This window comes from Taudactylus pleione, unplaced genomic scaffold, assembly GCF_031769625.1.
Source record: "Taudactylus pleione unplaced genomic scaffold, aTauple2 ptg000708l, whole genome shotgun sequence".
NCBI classification, from domain to species: domain Eukaryota; kingdom Metazoa; phylum Chordata; class Amphibia; order Anura; family Myobatrachidae; genus Taudactylus; species Taudactylus pleione.
The window spans coordinates 290,603-310,780 of NW_028285110.1; the positions used below are offsets into that span (position 1 = coordinate 290,603).

Here is a 20,178-nt window from a genome sequence, read left to right on the forward strand (position 1 = left end):
TCACACTTGCAGTGGACACTGAGCAGGTGACATGGGCAGACATTAGGCAGGTGAGTCACATGCAATGGACACTCAGCAGGTCATGTGGGCAGACATTAGGCAGGTGAGTCACACCTGCAGCGGTCACTGAGCAGGTCACCTGGGCAGACATTAGGCAGGTGAGTCACACATCCAGTGGTCGGTCACTGAGCAGGTGACATGGGCAGACATTAGGCAGGTGAGTCACACATGCAGTGGACACTGAGCAGGTGACATGGGCAGACATTAGGCAGGTGAGTCACACATGCAGCGGACACTGAGCAGGACACCTGGGCAGACATTAGGCAGGTGAGTCACACATGCAGCGGACACTGAGCAGGACACCTGGGCAGACATTAGGCAGGTGAGTCACACATGCAGCGGTTGGACACTGAGCAGGTAATGTGGGCAGACATTAGGCAGGTGAGTCACACATCCAGTGGTCGGACACTGAGCAGTTCACCTGGTCAGACATTAGGCAGGAGAATCACACATCCAGTGGCCATAGAGCAGGTGACATGGGTAGACATTAGGCAGGTGAGTCACAAATCCAGCGGTCGGACACAGAGCAGGTGACGTGGGCAGACATTAGGCAGGTGAGTCACACATCCAGTGGCCGGACACTGAGCAGGTGACGTGGGCAGACATTAGGCAGGTGAGTCACACATGCAGTGGACACTGAACAGGTGACGTGGGCAGACATTAGGCAGGTGAGTCACACATGCATTGGACACTGAACAGGTGACATGGGCAGACATTAGGCAGGTGAGTCACACATGCAGTGGACACTGAGCAGGTGACGTGGGCAGACATTAGGCAGGTGAGTCACACATGCAGCTGTAAGACACTGAGCAGGTCACCTGGGCAGACATTAGGCAGGTGAGTCACACATGCATCGGTCGGACACTGAGCAGGTCACCTGGGCAGACATTAGGCAGGAGAGTCACACATGCATCTGTCGGACACTGAGCAGGTCACCTGGGCAGACATTAGTCAGGTGAGTCACACATGCAGTGGACACTGAGCAGGTGACGTGGGCAGACATTAGGCAGGTGAGTCACACATGCAGTGGTCACTGAGCAGGTCACCTGGGCAGATATTAGGCAGGTGAGTCACACATCCAGCGGTTGAACACTGGGCAGGTGACGTGGGCAGACATGCAGTGGACACTGAACAGGTGACGTGGGCAGACATTAGGCAGGTGAGTCACACATCCAGCGGTCGGACACTGAGCAGGTGACATGGGCAGACATTAGGCAGCTGAGTCACACATGCAGTGGACACTGAGCAGGTGACGTGGGCAGACATTAGCCAGGTGAGTCACACATGCAGTGGACACTGAGCAGGTGACGTGGGCAGACATTAGGTAGGTGAGTCACACATGCAGCGGTCAGACACTGAGCACGTCACCTGGGCAGACATTAGGCAGAAGAATTACACATGCAGCGGTCGGACACTGTGCAGGTGACGTGGGCAGACATTAGAGGAGAGTTACACATGCAGCGGTTGGACATTGAGCAGGACACCTGGGCAGACATTAGGCAGGAGAGTCACACATACAGAGGTCGGACACTGAGCAGGTGACGTGGGCAGACATTAGGCAGGTGAGTCACACATGCAGTGGACAATGAACAGGTGATGTGGGCAGACATTAGGCAGGTGAGTCACACATGCAGTGGACACTGAACAGGTTGCGTGGGCAGACATTAGGCAGGTGAGTCACACATCCAGCGGTCGGACACTGAGCAGGTGACGTAGGCAGACATTAGGCAGGAGAGTCACACATGCAGCGGTCACTGAGCAGGTCACCTGGGCAGACATTAGGCAGGTGAGTCACACATCTAGCAGTTGGACACTGGGCAGGTGACGTGGGCAGACATGCAGTGGACACTGAACAGGTCACCTGGGCAGACATTAGGCAGGTGAGACACACATCCAGCGGTCGGACACTGAGCAGGTGACGTGGGCAGACATTAGGCAGGTGAGTCACACATCCAGTGGTCGGACACTGAACAGGTGACGTGGGCAGACATTAGGCAGGTGAGTCACACATCCAGCGGTCGGACACTGAACAGGTGACGTGGGCAGACATTAGGCAGGTGAGTCACACATCCAGCGGTTGGACACGGAGCAGGTGACGTGGGCAGACATTAGGCAGGTGAGTCACACATCCAGCGGTCGGACACTGAGCAGGTGACGTGGGCAGACATTAGGCAGGTGAGTCACACATGCAGTGGACACTGAGCTGGTGTCGTGGTCAGACATTAGGTAGCTGAGTCAAAATTGCAGTGGACACTGAGCAGGTGACGTGGGCAGACATTAGGCAGATGAGTCACACATGCAGCTGTCAGACACTGAGCAGGTGACGTGGGCAGACATTAGGCAGGTGAGTCACACATGCAGCGGTCGGACACTGAGCAGGTGACGTGGGCAGACATTAGGCAGGTGAGTCACACATGCAGTGGACACTGAACAGGTGATGTGGGCAGACATTAGGCAGGTGAGTCACACATGCAGTGGACACTAAACAGGTGACGTGGGCAGACATTAGGCAGGTGAGTCACACATCCAGCGGTCGGACACTGAGCAGGTGACGTGGGCAGACATTAGGCAGGTGAGTCACACATGCAGAGGTCGGACACTGAGCAGGTGACGTGGGCATACATTAGGCAGGTGAGTCACACATGCAGTGGACACTGAACAGGTGACGTGGGCAGACATTAGGCAGGTGAGTCACCCATGCAGTGGACACTGAACAGGTGACGTTGGCAGACATTAGGCAGGTTAGTCACATGCAGTGGACACTGAACAGGTGACGTGGGCAGACATTAGGCAGGTGAGTCACACATGCAGATGAGTCACACATGCAGCTGTCAGACACTGAGCAGGTGACGTGGGCAGACATTAGGCAGGAGAGTCACACATGCATCGGTCGGACACTGAGCAGGTCACCTGGGCAGACATTAGGCAGGTGAGTCACACATGCATCGGTCGGACACTGTGCAGGTGATGTGGGCAGACATTAGGCAGGTGAGTCACACATGCAGCGGTCGGACACTGAGCAGGTGATGTGGGCAGACATTAGGCAGGTGAGTCACACATGCAGCGGTCGGACACTGAGCAGGTGATGTGGGCAGACATTAGACAGGTGAGTCACACATGCAGCGGACACTGAGCAGGTGACATAGGCAGACATTAGGCAGGAGAGTCACACATGCAGCGGTCACTGAGCAGGTCACCTGGGCAGACATTAGGCAGGTGAGTCACACATCCAGCAGTTGGACACTGGGCAGGTGACGTGGGCAGACATGCAGTGGACACTGAGCAGGTGACGTGGGCAGACATTAGAGGAGAGTTACACATGCAGCGGTCGGACATTGAGCAGGTCACGTGGTCAGACCTTAGGCAGGTGAGTCACACATGCAGCGGACACTGAGCAGGACACCTGGGCAGACATTAGGCAGGTGAGTCACACATGCAGCGGACACTGAGCAGGACACCTGGGCAGACATTAGGCAGGTGAGTCACACATGCAGCGGTTGGACACTGAGCAGGTAACGTGGACAGACATTAGGCAGGTGAGTCACACATCCAGCGGTCGGACACTGAGCAGGTCACCTGGGCAGACATTAGGCAGGTGATTCACACATGCATCGGACGGACACTGAGCAGGTCACCTGGGCAGACATTAGGCAGGTGAGTCACACATGCATCGGTCGGACACTGAGCAGGTGACGTGGGCAGACATTAGGCAGGTGAGTCACACTTGCAGTGGACACTGAGCAGGTGACGTGGGCAGACATTAGGCAGGTGAGTCACACATGCAATGGACACTCAGCAGGTCATGTGGGCAGACATTAGGCAGGTGAGTCACACCTGCAGCGGTCACTGAGCAGGTCAGCTGGGCAGACATTAGGCAGGTGAGTCACACATCCAGTGGTCGGTCACTGAGCAGGTGACATGGGCAGACATTAGGCAGGTGAGTCACACATGCAGTGGACTCTGAACAGGTGACGTGGGCAGACATTAGGCAGGTGATTCACACATGCAGCGGACACTGAGCAGGACACCTGGGCAGACATTAGCCAGGTGAGTCACACATGCAGCGGACACTGAGCAGGACACCTGGCCAGACATTAGGCAGGTGAGTCACACATGCAGCGGTTGGACACTGAGCAGGTAATGTGGGCAGACATTAGGCAGGTGAGTCACACATCCAGCGGTCGGACACTGAGCAGGTGACGTGGGCAGACATTAGGCAGGTGAGTCACACATCCAGCGGTCGGACATTGAACAGGTGACGTGGGCAGACATTAGGCAGGTGAGTCACACATCCAGCGGTCGGACACTGAGCAGGTGATGTGGGCAGACATTAGGCAGGTGAGTCACACATCCAGCGGTCGGACACTGAGCAGGTGACGTGGGCAGACATTAGGCAGGTGAGTCACACATGCAGTGGACACTGAGCAGGTGTCGTGGTCAGACATTAGGTAGCTGAGTCAAAATTGCAGTGGACACTGAGCAGGTGACGTGGGCAGACATTAGGCAGATGAGTCACACATGCAGCTGTCAGACACTGAGCAGGTGACATGGGCAGACATTAGGCAGGAGAGTCACACATGCATCGGTCGGACACTGAGCAGGTCACCTGGGCAGACATTAGGCAGGTGAGTCACACATGCATCGGTCGGACACTGAGCAGGTGACGTGGGCAGAAATTAGGCAGGTGAGTCACACATGCAGTGGACACTGAGCAGGTGACGTGGGCAGATATTAGGCAGGTGAGTCACACATCCAGCGGTCGCACACTGAGCAGGTGAAGTGGGCAGACATTAGGCAGGTGAGTCACACATGCAGCGGTCGGACACTGAGCAGGTGACGTGGGCAGACATTAGGCAGGTGAGTCACACATGCAGCGGTCGGACACTGAGCAGGTGACGTGGGCAGACATTAGGCAGGTGAGTCACACATGCAGTGGACACTGAACAGGTGACGTGGGCAGACATTAGGCAGGTGAGTCACACATGCAGTGGACACTGAGCAGGTTGCATGGGCAGACATTAGGCAGGTGAGTCACACATCCAGCGGTCGGACACTGAGCAGGTGACGTGGGCAGACATTAGGCAGGTGAGTCACACATGCAGAGGTCGGACACTGAGCAGGTGACATGGGCATACATTAGGCAGGTGAGTCACACATGCAGTGGACACTGAACAGGTGACGTGGGCAGACATTAGGCAGGTGAGTCACACATGCAGTGGACACTGAACAGGTGACGTTGGCAGATATTAGGCAGGTTAGTCACATGAAGTGGACACTGAACAGGTGACGTGGGCAGACATTAGGCAGGTGAGTCACACATGCAGTGGACACTGAGCAGGTGTCGTGGTCAGACATCAGGTAGCTGAGTCAAAAATACAGTGGACACTGAGCAGGTGACGTGGGCAGACATTAGGCAGATGAGCCACACATGCAGCTGTCAGACACTGAGCAGGTGACGTGGGCAGACATTAGGCAGGAGAGTCACACATGCATCGGTCGGACACTGAGCAGGTCACCTGGGCACACATTAGGTAGGTGAGTCACACATGCATCGGTCGGACACTGAGCAGGTGATGTGGGCAGACATTAGGCAGGTGAGCCACACATGCAGCGGTCGGACACTGAGCAGGTGATGTGGGCAGACATTAGGCTGGTGAGTCACACATGCAGTGTTCGGACACTGAGCAGGTGATGTGGGCAGACATTAGGCAGGTGAGTCACACATGCAGCGGACACTGAGCAGGACACCTGGGCAGACATTAGCCAGGTGAGTCACACATGCAGCGGACACTGAGGAGGACACCTGGCCAGACATTAGGCAGGTGAGTCACACATGCAGCGGTTGGACACTGAGCAGGTAATGTGGGCAGACATTAGGCAGGTGAGTCACACATCCAGCGGTCGGACACTGAGCAGGTGACGTGGGCAGACATTAGGCAGGTGAGTCACACATCCAGCGGTCGGACACTGAACAGGTGACGTGGGCAGACATTAGGCAGGTGAGTCACACATCCAGCGGTCGGACACTGAGCAGGTGATGTGGGCAGACATTAGGCAGGTGAGTCACACATCCAGCGGTCGGACACTGAGCAGGTGACGTGGGCAGACATTAGGCAGGTGAGTCACACATGCAGTGGACACTGAGCAGGTGTCGTGGTCAGACATTAGGTAGCTGAGTCAAAATTGCAGTGGACACTGAGCAGGTGACGTGGGCAGACATTAGGCAGATGAGTCACACATGCAGCTGTCAGACACTGAGCAGGTGACATGGGCAGACATTAGGCAGGAGAGTCACACATGCATCGGTCGGACACTGAGCAGGTCACCTGGGCAGACATTAGGCAGGTGAGTCACACATGCATCGGTCGGACACTGAGCAGGTGACGTGGGCAGAAATTAGGCAGGTGAGTCACACATGCAGTGGACACTGAGCAGGTGACGTGGGCAGATATTAGGCAGGTGAGTCACACATCCAGCGGTCGCACACTGAGCAGGTGAAGTGGGCAGACATTAGGCAGGTGAGTCACACATGCAGCGGTCGGACACTGAGCAGGTGATGTGGGCAGACATTAGGCAGGTGAGTCACACATGCAGCGGTCGGACACTGAGCAGGTGACGTGGGCAGACATTAGGCAGGTGAGTCACACATGCAGTGGACACTGAACAGGTGACGTGGGCAGACATTAGGCAGGTGAGTCACACATGCAGTGGACACTGAACAGGTGACGTGGGCAGACATTAGGCAGGTGAGTCACACATGCAGTGGACACTGAGCAGGTTGCATGGGCAGACATTAGGCAGGTGAGTCACACATCCAGCGGTCGGACACTGAGCAGGTGACGTGGGCAGACATTAAGCAGGTGAGTCACACATGCAGAGGTCGGACACTGAGCAGGTGACATGGGCATACATTAGGCAGGTGAGTCACACATGCAGTGGACACTGAACAGGTGACGTGGGCAGACATTAGGCAGGTGAGTCACACATGCAGTGGACACTGAACAGGTGACGTTGGCAGATATTAGGCAGGTTAGTCACATGAAGTGGACACTGAACAGGTGACGTGGGCAGACATTAGGCAGGTGAGTCACACATGCAGTGGACACTGAGCAGGTGTCGTGGTCAGACATCAGGTAGCTGAGTCAAAAATACAGTGGACACTGAGCAGGTGACGTGGGCAGACATTAGGCAGATGAGCCACACATGCAGCTGTCAGACACTGAGCAGGTGACGTGGGCAGACATTAGGCAGGAGAGTCACACATGCATCGGTCGGACACTGAGCAGGTCACCTGGGCACACATTAGGTAGGTGAGTCACACATGCATCGGTCGGACACTGAGCAGGTGATGTGGGCAGACATTAGGCAGGTGAGCCACACATGCAGCGGTCGGACACTGAGCAGGTGATGTGGGCAGACATTAGGCTGGTGAGTCACACATGCAGCGTTCGGACACTGAGCAGGTGATGTGGGCAGACATTAGACAGGTGAGTCACACATGCAGCGGACACTGAGCAGGTGACGTAGGCAGACATTAGGCTGGAGAGTCACACATGCAGCGGTCACTGAGCAGGTCACCTGGGCAGACATTAGGCAGGTGAGTCACACATCCAGCAGTCGGACACTGGGCAGGTGACGTGGGCAGACATGCAGTGGACACTGAACAGGTGACGTGGGCAGACATTAGGCAGGTGAGTCACACATCCAGCGATCGGACACTGAGCAGGTGACGTGGGCAGACATTAGGCAGGTGAGTCACACATCCAGTGGTCGGACACTGAGCAGGTGACGTGGGCAGACATTAGGCAGGTGAGTCACACATGCAGTGGACACTGAGCAGGTCACCTGGGTAGACATTAGGCAGGAGAATTACACATGCAGCGGTCGGACACTGAGCAGGTGACGTGGGCAGACATTAGAGGAAAGTTACTCATGCAGCGGTCGGACATTGAGCAGGTCACGTGGTCAGACCTTAGGCAGGTGAGTCACCCATGCAGCGGACACTGAGCAGGACACCTGGGCAGACATTAGGCAGGTGAGTCACACATGCAGCGGACACTGAGCAGGACACCTGGGCAGACATTAGGCAGGTGAGTCACACATGCAGCGGTTGGACACTGAGCAGGTAACGTGGGCAGACATTAGGCAGGTGAGTCAAACATCCAGCGGTCGGACACTGAGCAGGTCACCTGGGCAGACATTAGGCAGGTGAGTCACACATGCATCGGTCAGACACTGAGCAGGTCACCTGGGCAGACATTAGGAAGGTGAGTCACACATGCATCGGTCGGACACTGAGCAGGTGATGTGGGCAGACATTAGACAGGTGAGTCTCACATGCAGCGGACACTGAGCAGGTGACGGGGGCAGACATTAGGCAGGTGACTCACACTTGCAGTGGACACTGAGCAGGTGACATGGGCAGACATTAGGCAGGTGAGTCACATGCAATGGACACTCAGCAGGTCATGTGGGCAGACATTAGGCAGGTGAGTCACACATCCAGTGGTCGGTCACTGAGCAGGTGACATGGGCAGACATTAGGCAGGTGAGTCACACATGCAGTGGACACTGAGCAGGTGACATGGGCAGACATTAGGCAGGTGAGTCACACATGCAGCGGACACTGAGCAGGACACCTGGGCAGACATTAGGCAGGTGAGTCACACATGCAGCGGACACTGAGCAGGACACCTGGGCAGACATTAGGCAGGTGAGTCACACATGCAGCGGTTGGACACTGAGCAGGTAATGTGGGCAGACATTAGGCAGGTGAGTCACACATCCAGTGGTCGGACACTGAGCAGTTCACCTGGTCAGACATTAGGCAGGAGAATCACACATCCAGTGGCCATAGAGCAGGTGACATGGGTAGACATTAGGCAGGTGAGTCACAAATCCAGCGGTCGGACACAGAGCAGGTGACGTGGGCAGACATTAGGCAGGTGAGTCACACATCCAGTGGCCGGACACTGAGCAGGTGACGTGGGCAGACATTAGGCAGGTGAGTCACACATGCAGTGGACACTGAACAGGTGACGTGGGCAGACATTAGGCAGGTGAGTCACACATGCATTGGACACTGAACAGGTGACATGGGCAGACATTAGGCAGGTGAGTCACACATGCAGTGGACACTGAGCAGGTGACGTGGGCAGACATTAGGCAGGTGAGTCACACATGCAGCTGTAAGACACTGAGCAGGTCACCTGGGCAGACATTAGGCAGGTGAGTCACACATGCATCGGTCGGACACTGAGCAGGTCACCTGGGCAGACATTAGGCAGGAGAGTCACACATGCATCTGTCGGACACTGAGCAGGTCACCTGGGCAGACATTAGGCAGGTGAGTCACACATGCATCGGTCGGACACTGAGCAGGTTACCTGGGCAGACATTAGGCAGGAGAGTCACACATGCATCGGTCGGACACTGAGCAGGTCACCTGGGCAGACATTAGGCAGGTGAGTCACACATCCAGCGGTTGGACACTGGGCAGGTGATGTGGGCAGACGTGCAGTGGACACTGAACAGGTGACGTGGGCAGACATTAGGCTGGTGAGTCACACATCCAGCGGTCGGACACTGAGCAGGTGACATGGGCAGACATTAGGCAGGTGAGTCACACATGCAGTGGACACTGAACAGGTGACGTGGGCAGACATTAGGCAGGTGAGCCACACATGCATCGGTCGGACACTGAGCAGGTGATGTGGGCAGACATTAGGCAGGTGAGTCACACATGCAGCGGTCGGACACTGAGCAGGTGATTTGGGCAGACATTAGACAGGTGTGTCACACATGCAGCGGACACTGAGCAGGTGACGTAGGCAGACATTAGGCAGGAGAGTCACACATGCAGCGGTCACTGAGCAGGTCACCTGGGCAGACATTAGGCAGGTGAGTCACACATCCAGCAGTTGGACACTGGGCAGGTGACGTGGGCAGACATGCAGTGGACACTGAACAGGTGACGTGGGCAGACATTAGGCAGGTGAGTCACACATCCAGCGGTCGGACACTGAGCAGGTGACGTGGGCAGACATTAGGCAGGTGAGTCACACATCCAGTGGTCAGACACTGAGCAGGTGACGTGGGCAGACATTAGGCAGGTGAGTCACACATGCAGTGGACACTGAACAGGTGACGTGGGCAGACATTAGGCAGGTGAGTCACACATGCATCGGTCGGACACTGAGCAGGTGATGTGGGCAGATATTAGGCAGGTGAGCCACACATGCAGCGGTCGGACACTGAGCAGGTGACGTGGGCAGACATTAGGCAGGTGAGTCACACATGCAGCGGACACTGAGCAGGTCAACTGGGCAGACATTAGGCAGGTGAGTCACACATCCAGCGGACACTGAGCAGGTGACCTAGGCAGACATTAGGCAGGTGAGTCACACATCCAGCGGACACTGAGCAGGTGACGTAGGCAGACATTAGGCAGGTGAGTCACACATGCAGCGGACACTGAGCAGGTGACGTGGGCAGACAATAGGCAGGTGAGTCACACATGCAGTGGACACTGAGCAGGTGACGTGGGCAGACATTAGGCAGGTGAGTCACACATGCAGCGGACACTGAGCAGGACTTAGAATGACTTCCAGGGACTTTCCTCATAATGGGGCTACATATACGGGATGCAATCAGTAGCACTTACTCTGCCCAGGTATCTCCAGTCCAGGAGGTCTGAGAGCCGCTCTGTGCGGTTGCGCTGGATGATTCTCTGGCGCCGGGATTGCTGGCAGAACCCGTACAAGAATTGGGTCAGCTGGTTACACGACTCGTCCGGGGAGCGGAACCTCCGATCCACTATATAAATACCTAAAATGTGCAGGAAAATAATGACTCATTCCACACTCTTCAAAACATTTATGTAGTGGCTGTACACGTATTCCTGAGGGATCCGAGGACACAGCACGTGTGCGTTCCATGACATTATTGGGAGACATATGTCAGGCTATTTACTATACAGGGGATCTTCTCGTTATTGCATAGATCATCAACTATTTATTATATTGGTGATCTACATGTTATTATATAGGAGGTAAACTAGATACAGTTGTTTAATATTAGGTCACTAGCAGATATAGCGATCACATTTAGCTGTTGTTTTTGATCTGATTTTCCTGCTGTGTTTTCAATATCCCCTTTATAGCTCTGACATATTTCATTATCGTCATTTATTTATATGGCGCCACAAAGTGTCCTTAGCACTGTACAGGGAAAATAACAGTAATACAAACGTACATAAAATGTATATAATCAGACAGATCAATGGGAACCATCAAACAGTGAGTCATACAGGCGGGCGAGAGAGAGTAATAAACAGTGAACCATATAGATGGGTGAGAGAGAGTAATAAACAGTGAGTCATATACACGGGTGAGAGAGAGTAATAAACAGTGAGTCATACAGGAGGGTGAGAGAGAGTAATAAACAGTGAGTCATACAGGTGGGTGAGAGAGAGAGTAATAAACAGTGAGTCATATAGACGGGTGAGAGAGAGTAATAAACAGTGAGTCATACAGGTGGGTGAGAGAGAGTAATAAACAGTGAGTCATAAAGGCGGATGAGAGAGAGTAATAAACAGTGAGTCATACAGGTGGGTGAAAGAGTAATAAACAGTGAGTCATAGAGGCGGGTAAGAGAGAGTAACAAACAGTGAGTCATATAGACAGGAGAGAGAGAGTAATAAACAGTGAGTCATACAGGTGGGTGAGAGAGAGTAATAAACAGTGAGTCATATAGACGGGTGAGAGAGTAATAAACAGTGAGTCATACAGGTGGTGAGAGAGAGTAATAAACAGTGAGTTACACAGGTGGGTGAGAGAGAATAATAAACAGTGAGTCATATAGACGGGTGAGAGAATAAAAGACAGTGAGTCATATAGACGGGTGAGAGAGAGTAAAAAAACAGTGAGTCATACAGGCAGGTGAGAGAATAAAAAACAGTGAGTCATACAGGCGGGTGAGAGAGAGTAATAAACACTGAGTCATACAGGTGGGTGAAAGACAGTAATAAACAGTGAGTCATACTGGCGGGTGAGAGAGAAATAAACAGTGAGTCATATAGACGGGTAAGAGAGAGTAATAAACAGTGAGTCATACAGGTGGGTGAGAGAGAGTAATAAACAGTGAATCATATAGACGGGTGAGAGAGAAAGAAACAGTGAGTCATACAGCTGGTGAGAGAGAGTAATAAACAGTGAGTCATACAGGTGGGTGAGAGAGAATAATAAACAGTGAGTCATACAGGTGGGTGAGAGAGAGTAATAAACAGTGAGTCATATAGATGGGTGAGAGAGAAAGAAACAGTGAGTCATACAGGTGGTGAGAGAGAGTAATAAACAGTGAGTTATACAGGTGGGTGAGAGATAATAATAAACAGTAAGTCATACAGGCAGGTGAGAGAATAAAAAACAGAGAGTCATACAGGCAGGTGAGAGAGAGTAATAAACAGTGAGTCATAGAGGCAGGTGGGTGACAGACAGTAAAAATCAGTGAGTCATACAGGCGGGTGAGAGAAAGTAATAAACAGTGAGTCATACAGGTGGGTGATAGAGTAATAAACAGTGAGTCATAGAGGAAGGTGGGTGACAGACAGTAATAATCAGTAAGTCATACAGGCGGGTGACAGAGAGTAATAAACAGTGAGTCATACAGGCGTGTGAGAGAAAGTAATGAACAGTGAGTCATACAGGTGGGTGAGAGAGAGTAATAAACAGTGAGTCATACAGGCGGGTGAGAGAGAGTAATAAACACTGAGTCATACAGGATGGGGAGAGAGAGTAATAAACACTAGCACTCAATGACCTTGTGCACTGGAGAGAGTAATAAACAGTGAGTCATACAGGCAGGTGAGAGAGAATAACAAACAGTGAGTCATACATGCGGGTTAGAGAGAATAATAAACAGTAAGTCATACAGACGGGTGAGAGAATAAAAAACAGTGAGTCATACAGGCAGGTGAGAGAGAGTAATAAACAGTGAGTCATAGAGGCAGGTGGGTGACAGACAGTAATAATCAGTGAGTCATACAGGCGGGTGAGAGAAAGTAATAAACAGTGAGTCATACAGGTGGGTGAGAGAGAGTAATAAACAGTGAGTCATACAGGTGGGTGAGAGAGAATAATAAACAGTGAGTCATACAGGCGAGTGAGAGAGAATAATAAACAGTGAGGCATACAGGCGGATGAGAGAATAATAAACAGTGAGTCATACAGGCGGGTGAGAGAAGGTAATAATCAGTGAGTCATACAGGCGGGTGAGAGAGAGTAATAAACAGTGAGTCATACAGGCGGGTGAGAGAGAGTAATAAACAGTGAGTCATACAGGCGGGTGAGAGAGAGTAATAAACAGTGAATCATACAGGCAGGTGAGAGATTAATAAACAGTGAGTCATACAGGTGGGTGAGAGAGAGTAATAAGCAGTGAGTCACAGAGGAAGGCGGGTGACAGAGTAATAAACAGTGAGTCATACAGGCGGATGAGAGAGAGTAATAAACACTAGCACTCAATGACCTTGTGCACTGGAGAGAGTAATAAAAAGTGAGTCATACAGGTGGGTGAGAGAGTAATAAACAGTGAGTCATACAGGTGGGTGAGAGAGAGTAATAAGCAGTGAGTCATAGAGGCAGGCGGGTGACAGAGTAATAAACAGTGAGTCATACAGGCGGATGAGAGAGAGTAATAAACAATAGCACTCAATGACCTTGAGCACTGGAGAGACAAATAAACAGTGAGTCATACAGGCGGATGAGAGAGAGTAATAAACACTAGCACTCAATGACCTTGTGCACTGGAGAGAGTAAGAAACAGTGAGTCATACAGGTGGGTGAGAGAGTAATAAACAGTGAGTCATACAGTTGGGTGAGAGAGAGTAATAAACAGTGAGTCATACAGGCGGATGAGAGAGAGTAATAAACACTAGCACTCAATAACCTTGTGCACTGGAGAGAGTAATAAACAGTGAGTCATACAGGCGGTGAGAGAGTAATAATAACTGAGTCATAAAGGAGGGTGAGAGAGTAATAAGCAGTGAGTCATACAGGCGGGTGAGAGAGAAATAAACAGTGAGTCATATAGGTGGGTGAAAGAGAGTAATAAACAGTGAATCATAGAGGCGGGTGAGAGAGAGTAATAAACAGTGAGTCATACAGGCGGGTGAGAGAAAGTAATAAACAGTGAGTCATACAGGTGGGTGAGAGAGAATAATAAACAGTGAGTCATACAGGTGAGTGAGAGAGTAATAAACAGTGAGTCATACAGGTGGGTGAGAGAGAGTAATAAACAGTGAGTCATACAGGCGGGAGAAAGAGAGTAATAAACAGTGAATCATACAGGTGGGTGAGAGAGAGTAATAAACAGTGAGTCATACAGGTGGGTGAGAGAGAGAGTAATAAACAGTGAGTCATACAGGCAGAGAGAGAGTAATAAACAGTGAGTCATACAGGCGGGTGAGAGTGAGTAATAAACAGGGAGTCATATAGGTGGGTGAGAGAGAGTAATAAACACTGAGTCATACAGGCGGGTGAGAGAGTAATAAACACTAGCACCCAATGACCTTGTGCACTGGAGAGAGTAATAAACAGTGAGTCATACAGGCAGGTGAGTTAGAATAACAAACAGTGAGTCATACAGGCGGGTAAGAGAAGGTAATAATCAGTGAGTCATACAGGCGGGTGAGAAAGAGTAATAAACAGTGAATCATACAGGCGGGTGAGAGATTAATAAACAGTGAGTCATACAGGTGGGTGAGAGAGAGTAATAAACAGTGAGTCATAGAGGCAGGCGGGTGACAGAGAGTAATAAACAGTGAGTTCTACAGGCGGATGAGGGAGAGTAATAAACACTAGCACACAATGACCTTGTGCACTGGAGAGAGTAATAAACAGAGAGTCATACAGACGGGTGAGAGAGTAATAAGCATTGAGTCATACAGGAGGGTGAGAGAGTAATAAACAGTGAGTCATATAGGTGGGTTAAAGAGAGTAATAAACAGAGAGTCATACAGGCAGGTGAGAGAGAGTAATAAACAGTGAGTCATACACGAGGGTGAGAGAGCATAATAAACAGTGAGTCATACAGGCGGGTGAGAGAGTAATAAGCAGTGAGTCATACAGGCGGGTGAGAGAGAGTAATAAACAGTGTGTCATACAGGCGGGTGAGAGAAAGTAATAAACAGTGAGTCATACAGGTGGATGAGAGAGAGTAATAATAACTGAGTCATACAGGAGGGTGAGAGAGTAATAAGCAGTGAGTCATACAGGCGGGTGAGAGAGAAAAAAACAGTGAGTCATATAGGTGGGTGAAAGAGAGTAATAAACAGTGAATCATAGAGGCGGGAGAGAGAGAGAGTAATAAACAGTGAGTCATACAGGCGGGTGAGAGAAAGTAATAAACAGTGAGTCATACAGGTGGGTGAGAGAGAGTAATAAACAGTGAGTCATACAGGTGAGTGAGAGAGTAATAAACAGTGAGTCATACAGGAGGGTGAGAGAGAATAATAAACACTAGCACTCAATGACCTTGTGCACTGGAAAGAGTAAGAAACAGTGAGTCATACAGGTGGGTGAGAGAGTAATAAACAGTGAGTCATACAGGTGGGTGAGAGAGAGTAATAAACTGAGTCATAAAGACGGGTGAGATAAAGAAATAAACAGTGAGTCATACAGGCAGGTGAGAGAAAGTAATAAACAGTGAGTCATACAGGCGGATGAGAGAGAGTAATACACACTAGCACTCAATAACCTTGTGCACTGGAGAGAGTAATAAACAGTGAGTCATACAGGCGGTGAGAGAGTAATAATAACTGAGTCATACAGGAGGGTGAGAGAGTAATAAGCAGTGAGTCATACAGGCGGGTGAGAGAACTAAACAGTGAGTCATATAGGTGGGTGAAAGAGAGTAATAAACAGTGAATCATAGAGGCGGGTGAGAGAGAGTAATAAACAGTGAGTCATACAGGCGGGTGAGAGAAAGTAATAAACAGTGAGTCATACAGGTGGGTGAAAGAGAGTAATAAACAGTGAGTCATACAGGTGAGTGAGAGAGTAATAAACAGTGAGTCATACTGGTGGGTGAGAGAGAGTAATAAACAGTGAGTCATGCAGGCGGGAGAAAGAGCGTAATAAACAGTGAGTCATACAGGTGGGTGAGAGAGAGTAATAAACAGTGAGTCATACAGGTGGGTGAGAGAGAGAGTAATAAACAGTGAGTCATACAGGCAGAGAGAGAGTAATAAACAGTGAGTCATACAGGCGGGTGAGAGAGAGTAATAAACAGGGAGTCATATAGGTGGGAGAGGGAGAGTAATAAACAGTGAGTCATGCAGGCGGGAGAAAGAGCGTAATAAACAGTGAGTCATACAGGTGGGTGAGAGAGAGTAATAAACAGTGAGTCATACAGGTGGGTGAGAGAGAGAGTAATAAACAGTGAGTCATACAGGCAGAGAGAGAGTAATAAACAGTGAGTCATACAGGAGGGTGAGAGACAGTAATAAACACTAGCACCCAATGACCTTGTGCACTGGAGAGAGTAATAAACAGTGAGTCATACAGGCAGGTGAGAGAGAATAATAAACAGTGAGTCATACAGGCGGGTGAGAGAGAATAATAAACAGTGAGTCATACAGGCGGGTAAGAGAAGGTAATAATCAGTGAGTCATACAGGCGGGTGAGAGAGAGTAATAAACAGTGAGTCATACAGGCGGGTGAGAGAGAGTAATAAACACTGAGTCATACAGGTGGGTGAGAGAGAGAGTAATAAACAGTGAGTCATAGAGGCAGGCGGGTGACAGAGAGTAATAAACAGTGAGTTCTACAGGCGGATGAGGGAGAGTAATAAACACTAGCACTCAATGACCTTGTGCACTGGAGAGAGTAAGAAACATTGAGTCATTCAGGTGGGTGAGAGAGAGTAATAAACAGTGAGTCATATAGGCGGATGAAAGAGAGTAATAAACAGTGAGTCATACACGAGGGTGAGAGAGCATAATAAACAGGGAGTCATACAGGCGGGTGAGAGAGTAATAAGCAGTGAGTCATACAGGCGGGTGAGAGAGAGTAATAAACGGTGTGTCATACAGGCGGGTGAGAGAAAGTAATAAACAGTGAGTCATAGAGGCGGGTGAGAGAGCAATAATAACTGAGCCATACAAGAGGGTGAGAGAGTAATAAGCAGTGAGTCATACAGGCGGGTGAGAGAGTAATAAACAGTGAGTCATATAGGTGGGTGAAAGAGAGTAGTAAACAGTAAGTCATAGAGGTGGGTGAGAGAGAGTAATAAACAGTGAGTCATACAGGCGGGTGAGAGATAGTAATAAACAGTGAGTCATACAGGTGGGTGAGAGAGAGTAATAAACAGTGAGTCATACAGGAGGGTGAGAGAGAGTAATAAACAGTGAGTCATACAGGCGGGTTAGAGAAAGTAAAAAACAGCGAGTCATACAGGTGAGAGAGAGTAATAAACACTGAGTCATATAGGCGGGTGAGAGAGAGTTATTAACAGTGAGTCATACATGCGGGTGAGAGAGAGTAATAAACACTAGCACTCAATGTCCTTGTGCACTGGAGAGAGTAATAAACAGTGAGACATACAGGTGGGTGAGAGAGTGTAATAAACAGTGAGTCTTACATTCGGGTGAGAGAGAGTAATAAACACTAGCACTCAATGTCCTTGTGCACTGGAGAGAGTAATAAACAGTGAGTCATACAGGTGGGTGAGAGAGAGTAATAAACAGTGAGTCATACAGGAGGATGAGAGAGAGTAATAAACAGTGAGTCATAGAGGCAGGCGGGTGACAGAGAGTAATAAACAGTGAGTCATACAGGCGGGTGAGAAAGAATAATAAACAGTGTGTCATACAGGTGGGTGAGAGAGAGTAATAAACAGTCAGTAATACAGGCGGGTGAGAGAGAGTAATAAACAGTGAGTCATACAGGCGAGTGAGAGAAAGTAATAAACAGTGAGTCATTCAGGCGGGTGAGAAAGAATAATAAATAGTGAGTCATATAGGTGGGTGAGAGAGTAATAATCAGTGAGTCATACAGGCGGGTGAGAGAGAATGATAAACAGTGAGTTATATAGGCGGGTTAGAGAGAGTAATAATAACTTAGTCATACAGGAGGGTGAGAGAGTAATAAGCAGTGAGTCATACAGGTGGGTGAGAGAGTAATAAACAGTGAGTCATACAGGTGGGTGAAAGAGAGTAATAAACAGTGAGTCTTAGAGGTGGGTGAGAGAGAGTAATAAACAGTGAGTCATACAGGCGGGTGAAAGAGAGTAATAAACAGTGAGTAATACAGGAGGGTGAGACAGAATAATAAACAGTGAGTTATACAGGCGGGTGAGAGAGTAATAAGCAGTGAATCATACAGGTGGGTGAGAGAGAGTAATAAACAGTGAGTCATACAGGCGGGTTAGATAAAGTAAAAAACAGTGAGTCATACAGGCGGTGAGAGAGTAATAATAACTGAGTCATACAGGAGGGTGAGAGAGTAATAAGCAGTGAGTCATATAGGTGGGTGAAAGAGAGTAATAAACAGTGAATCATAGAGGCGGGTGAGAGAGAGTAATAAACAGTGAGCTATACAGGCGGGTGAGAGAAAATAATAAACAGTGAGTCATACAGGTGGGTGAGAGAGAGTAATAAACAGTGAGTCATACAGGTGAGTGAGAGAGTAATAAACAGTGAGTCATACAGGTGGGTGTGAGAGAGTAATAAACAGTGAGTCATACAGGCGGGAGAAAGAGAGTAATAAACAGTGAGTCATACAGGTGGGTGAGAGAGAGAAAAAAAAAGTGAGTCATACAGGTGGGTGAGAGAGAGAGTAATAAACAGTGAGTCATACAGGCAGAGAGAGAGTAATAAACAGTGAGTCATACAGGCGGGTGAGAGTGAGTAATAAACAGGGAGTCATATAGGTGGGTGAGAGAGAGTAATAAACACTGAGTCATACAGGCGGGTGAGAGAGTAATAAACACTAGCACCCAATGACCTTGTGCACTGGAGAGAGTAATAAACAATGAGTCATACAGGCAGGTGAGAGAGAATAACAAATAGTGAGTCATACAGGCGGGTGAGAGAGAATAATAAACAGTGAGTCATACAGGTGGGTGAGAGAGTAATAAACAGTGAGTCATACAGGTGGGTGAGAGAGTGTAATAAACTGAGTCATACAAGCGGGTGAGATAAAGTAATAAACAGTGAGTCAATCAGGTGGGTGAGAGAGAGTAACAAACAGTGAGTCATACAGGCGGGTGCGAGAAAGTAATAAACAGTGAGTCATACAGGCGGATGAGAGAGAGTAATAAACACTAGCACACAATGACCTTGAGCACTGGAGAGAGTAATAAACAGTGAGTCATACAGGAGGGTGAGAGAGTAATAAACAGTGAGTCATATAGGTGGGTTAAAGAGAGTAATAAACAGAGAGTCATACAGGCGGGTGAGAGAGAGTAATAAACAGTGAGTCATACAAGCGGGTGAGAGAGAGTAATAAACAGTGAGTCATACACCAGGGTGAGAGAGCATAATAAACAGTGAGTCATACAGGCGGGTGAGAGAGTAATAAGCAGTGAGTCATTCAGGCGGGTGAGAGAGAGTAATAAACAGTGTGTCATATAGGTGGGTGAAAGAGAGTAATAAACAGTGAATCATAGAGGCGGGTGAGAGAGAGTAATAAACAGTGTGTCATACAGGCGGGTGAGAGAAAGTAATAAACAGTGAGTCATACAGGCGGATGAGAGAGAGTAATAATAACTGAGTCATACTGGAGGGTGAGAGAGTAATAAGCAGTGAGTCATACAGGTGGGTGAAAGAGAGTAATAAACAGTGAATCATAGAGGCGGGTGAGAGAGAGTAATAAACAGTGAATCATAGAGGCGGGTGAGAGAGAGTAATAAACAGTGAGTCATACAGGCGGGTGAGAGAGAGTAATAAACAGTGAGTCATACAGGCGGGTGAGAGAAAGTAATAAACAGTGAGTCATACAGGTGGGTGAGAGAGAGTAATAAACAGTGAGTCATACAGGTGAGTGAGAGAGTAATAAACAGTGAGTCATACAGGTGGGTGAGAGAAAGTAATAAACAGTGAGTCATACAGGCGGGAGA

The 20,178-nt window shown here is 49.7% G+C and overlaps 1 protein-coding gene across 1 annotated transcript in view; it reads right to left on the reverse strand.

Annotated features, from left to right (window-relative positions):
* Positions 1-20,178, reverse strand: part of LOC148477525 (glycogen [starch] synthase, liver-like) — an 89,522-nt gene that overhangs the window by 16,541 nt on the left and 52,803 nt on the right. The window contains exon 2 of the mRNA XM_088456632.1: positions 10,724-10,887. Coding sequence (XP_088312758.1) covers positions 10,724-10,887 — 164 coding nt within the window. The remainder of the gene's footprint in view (positions 1-10,723; positions 10,888-20,178) is intronic.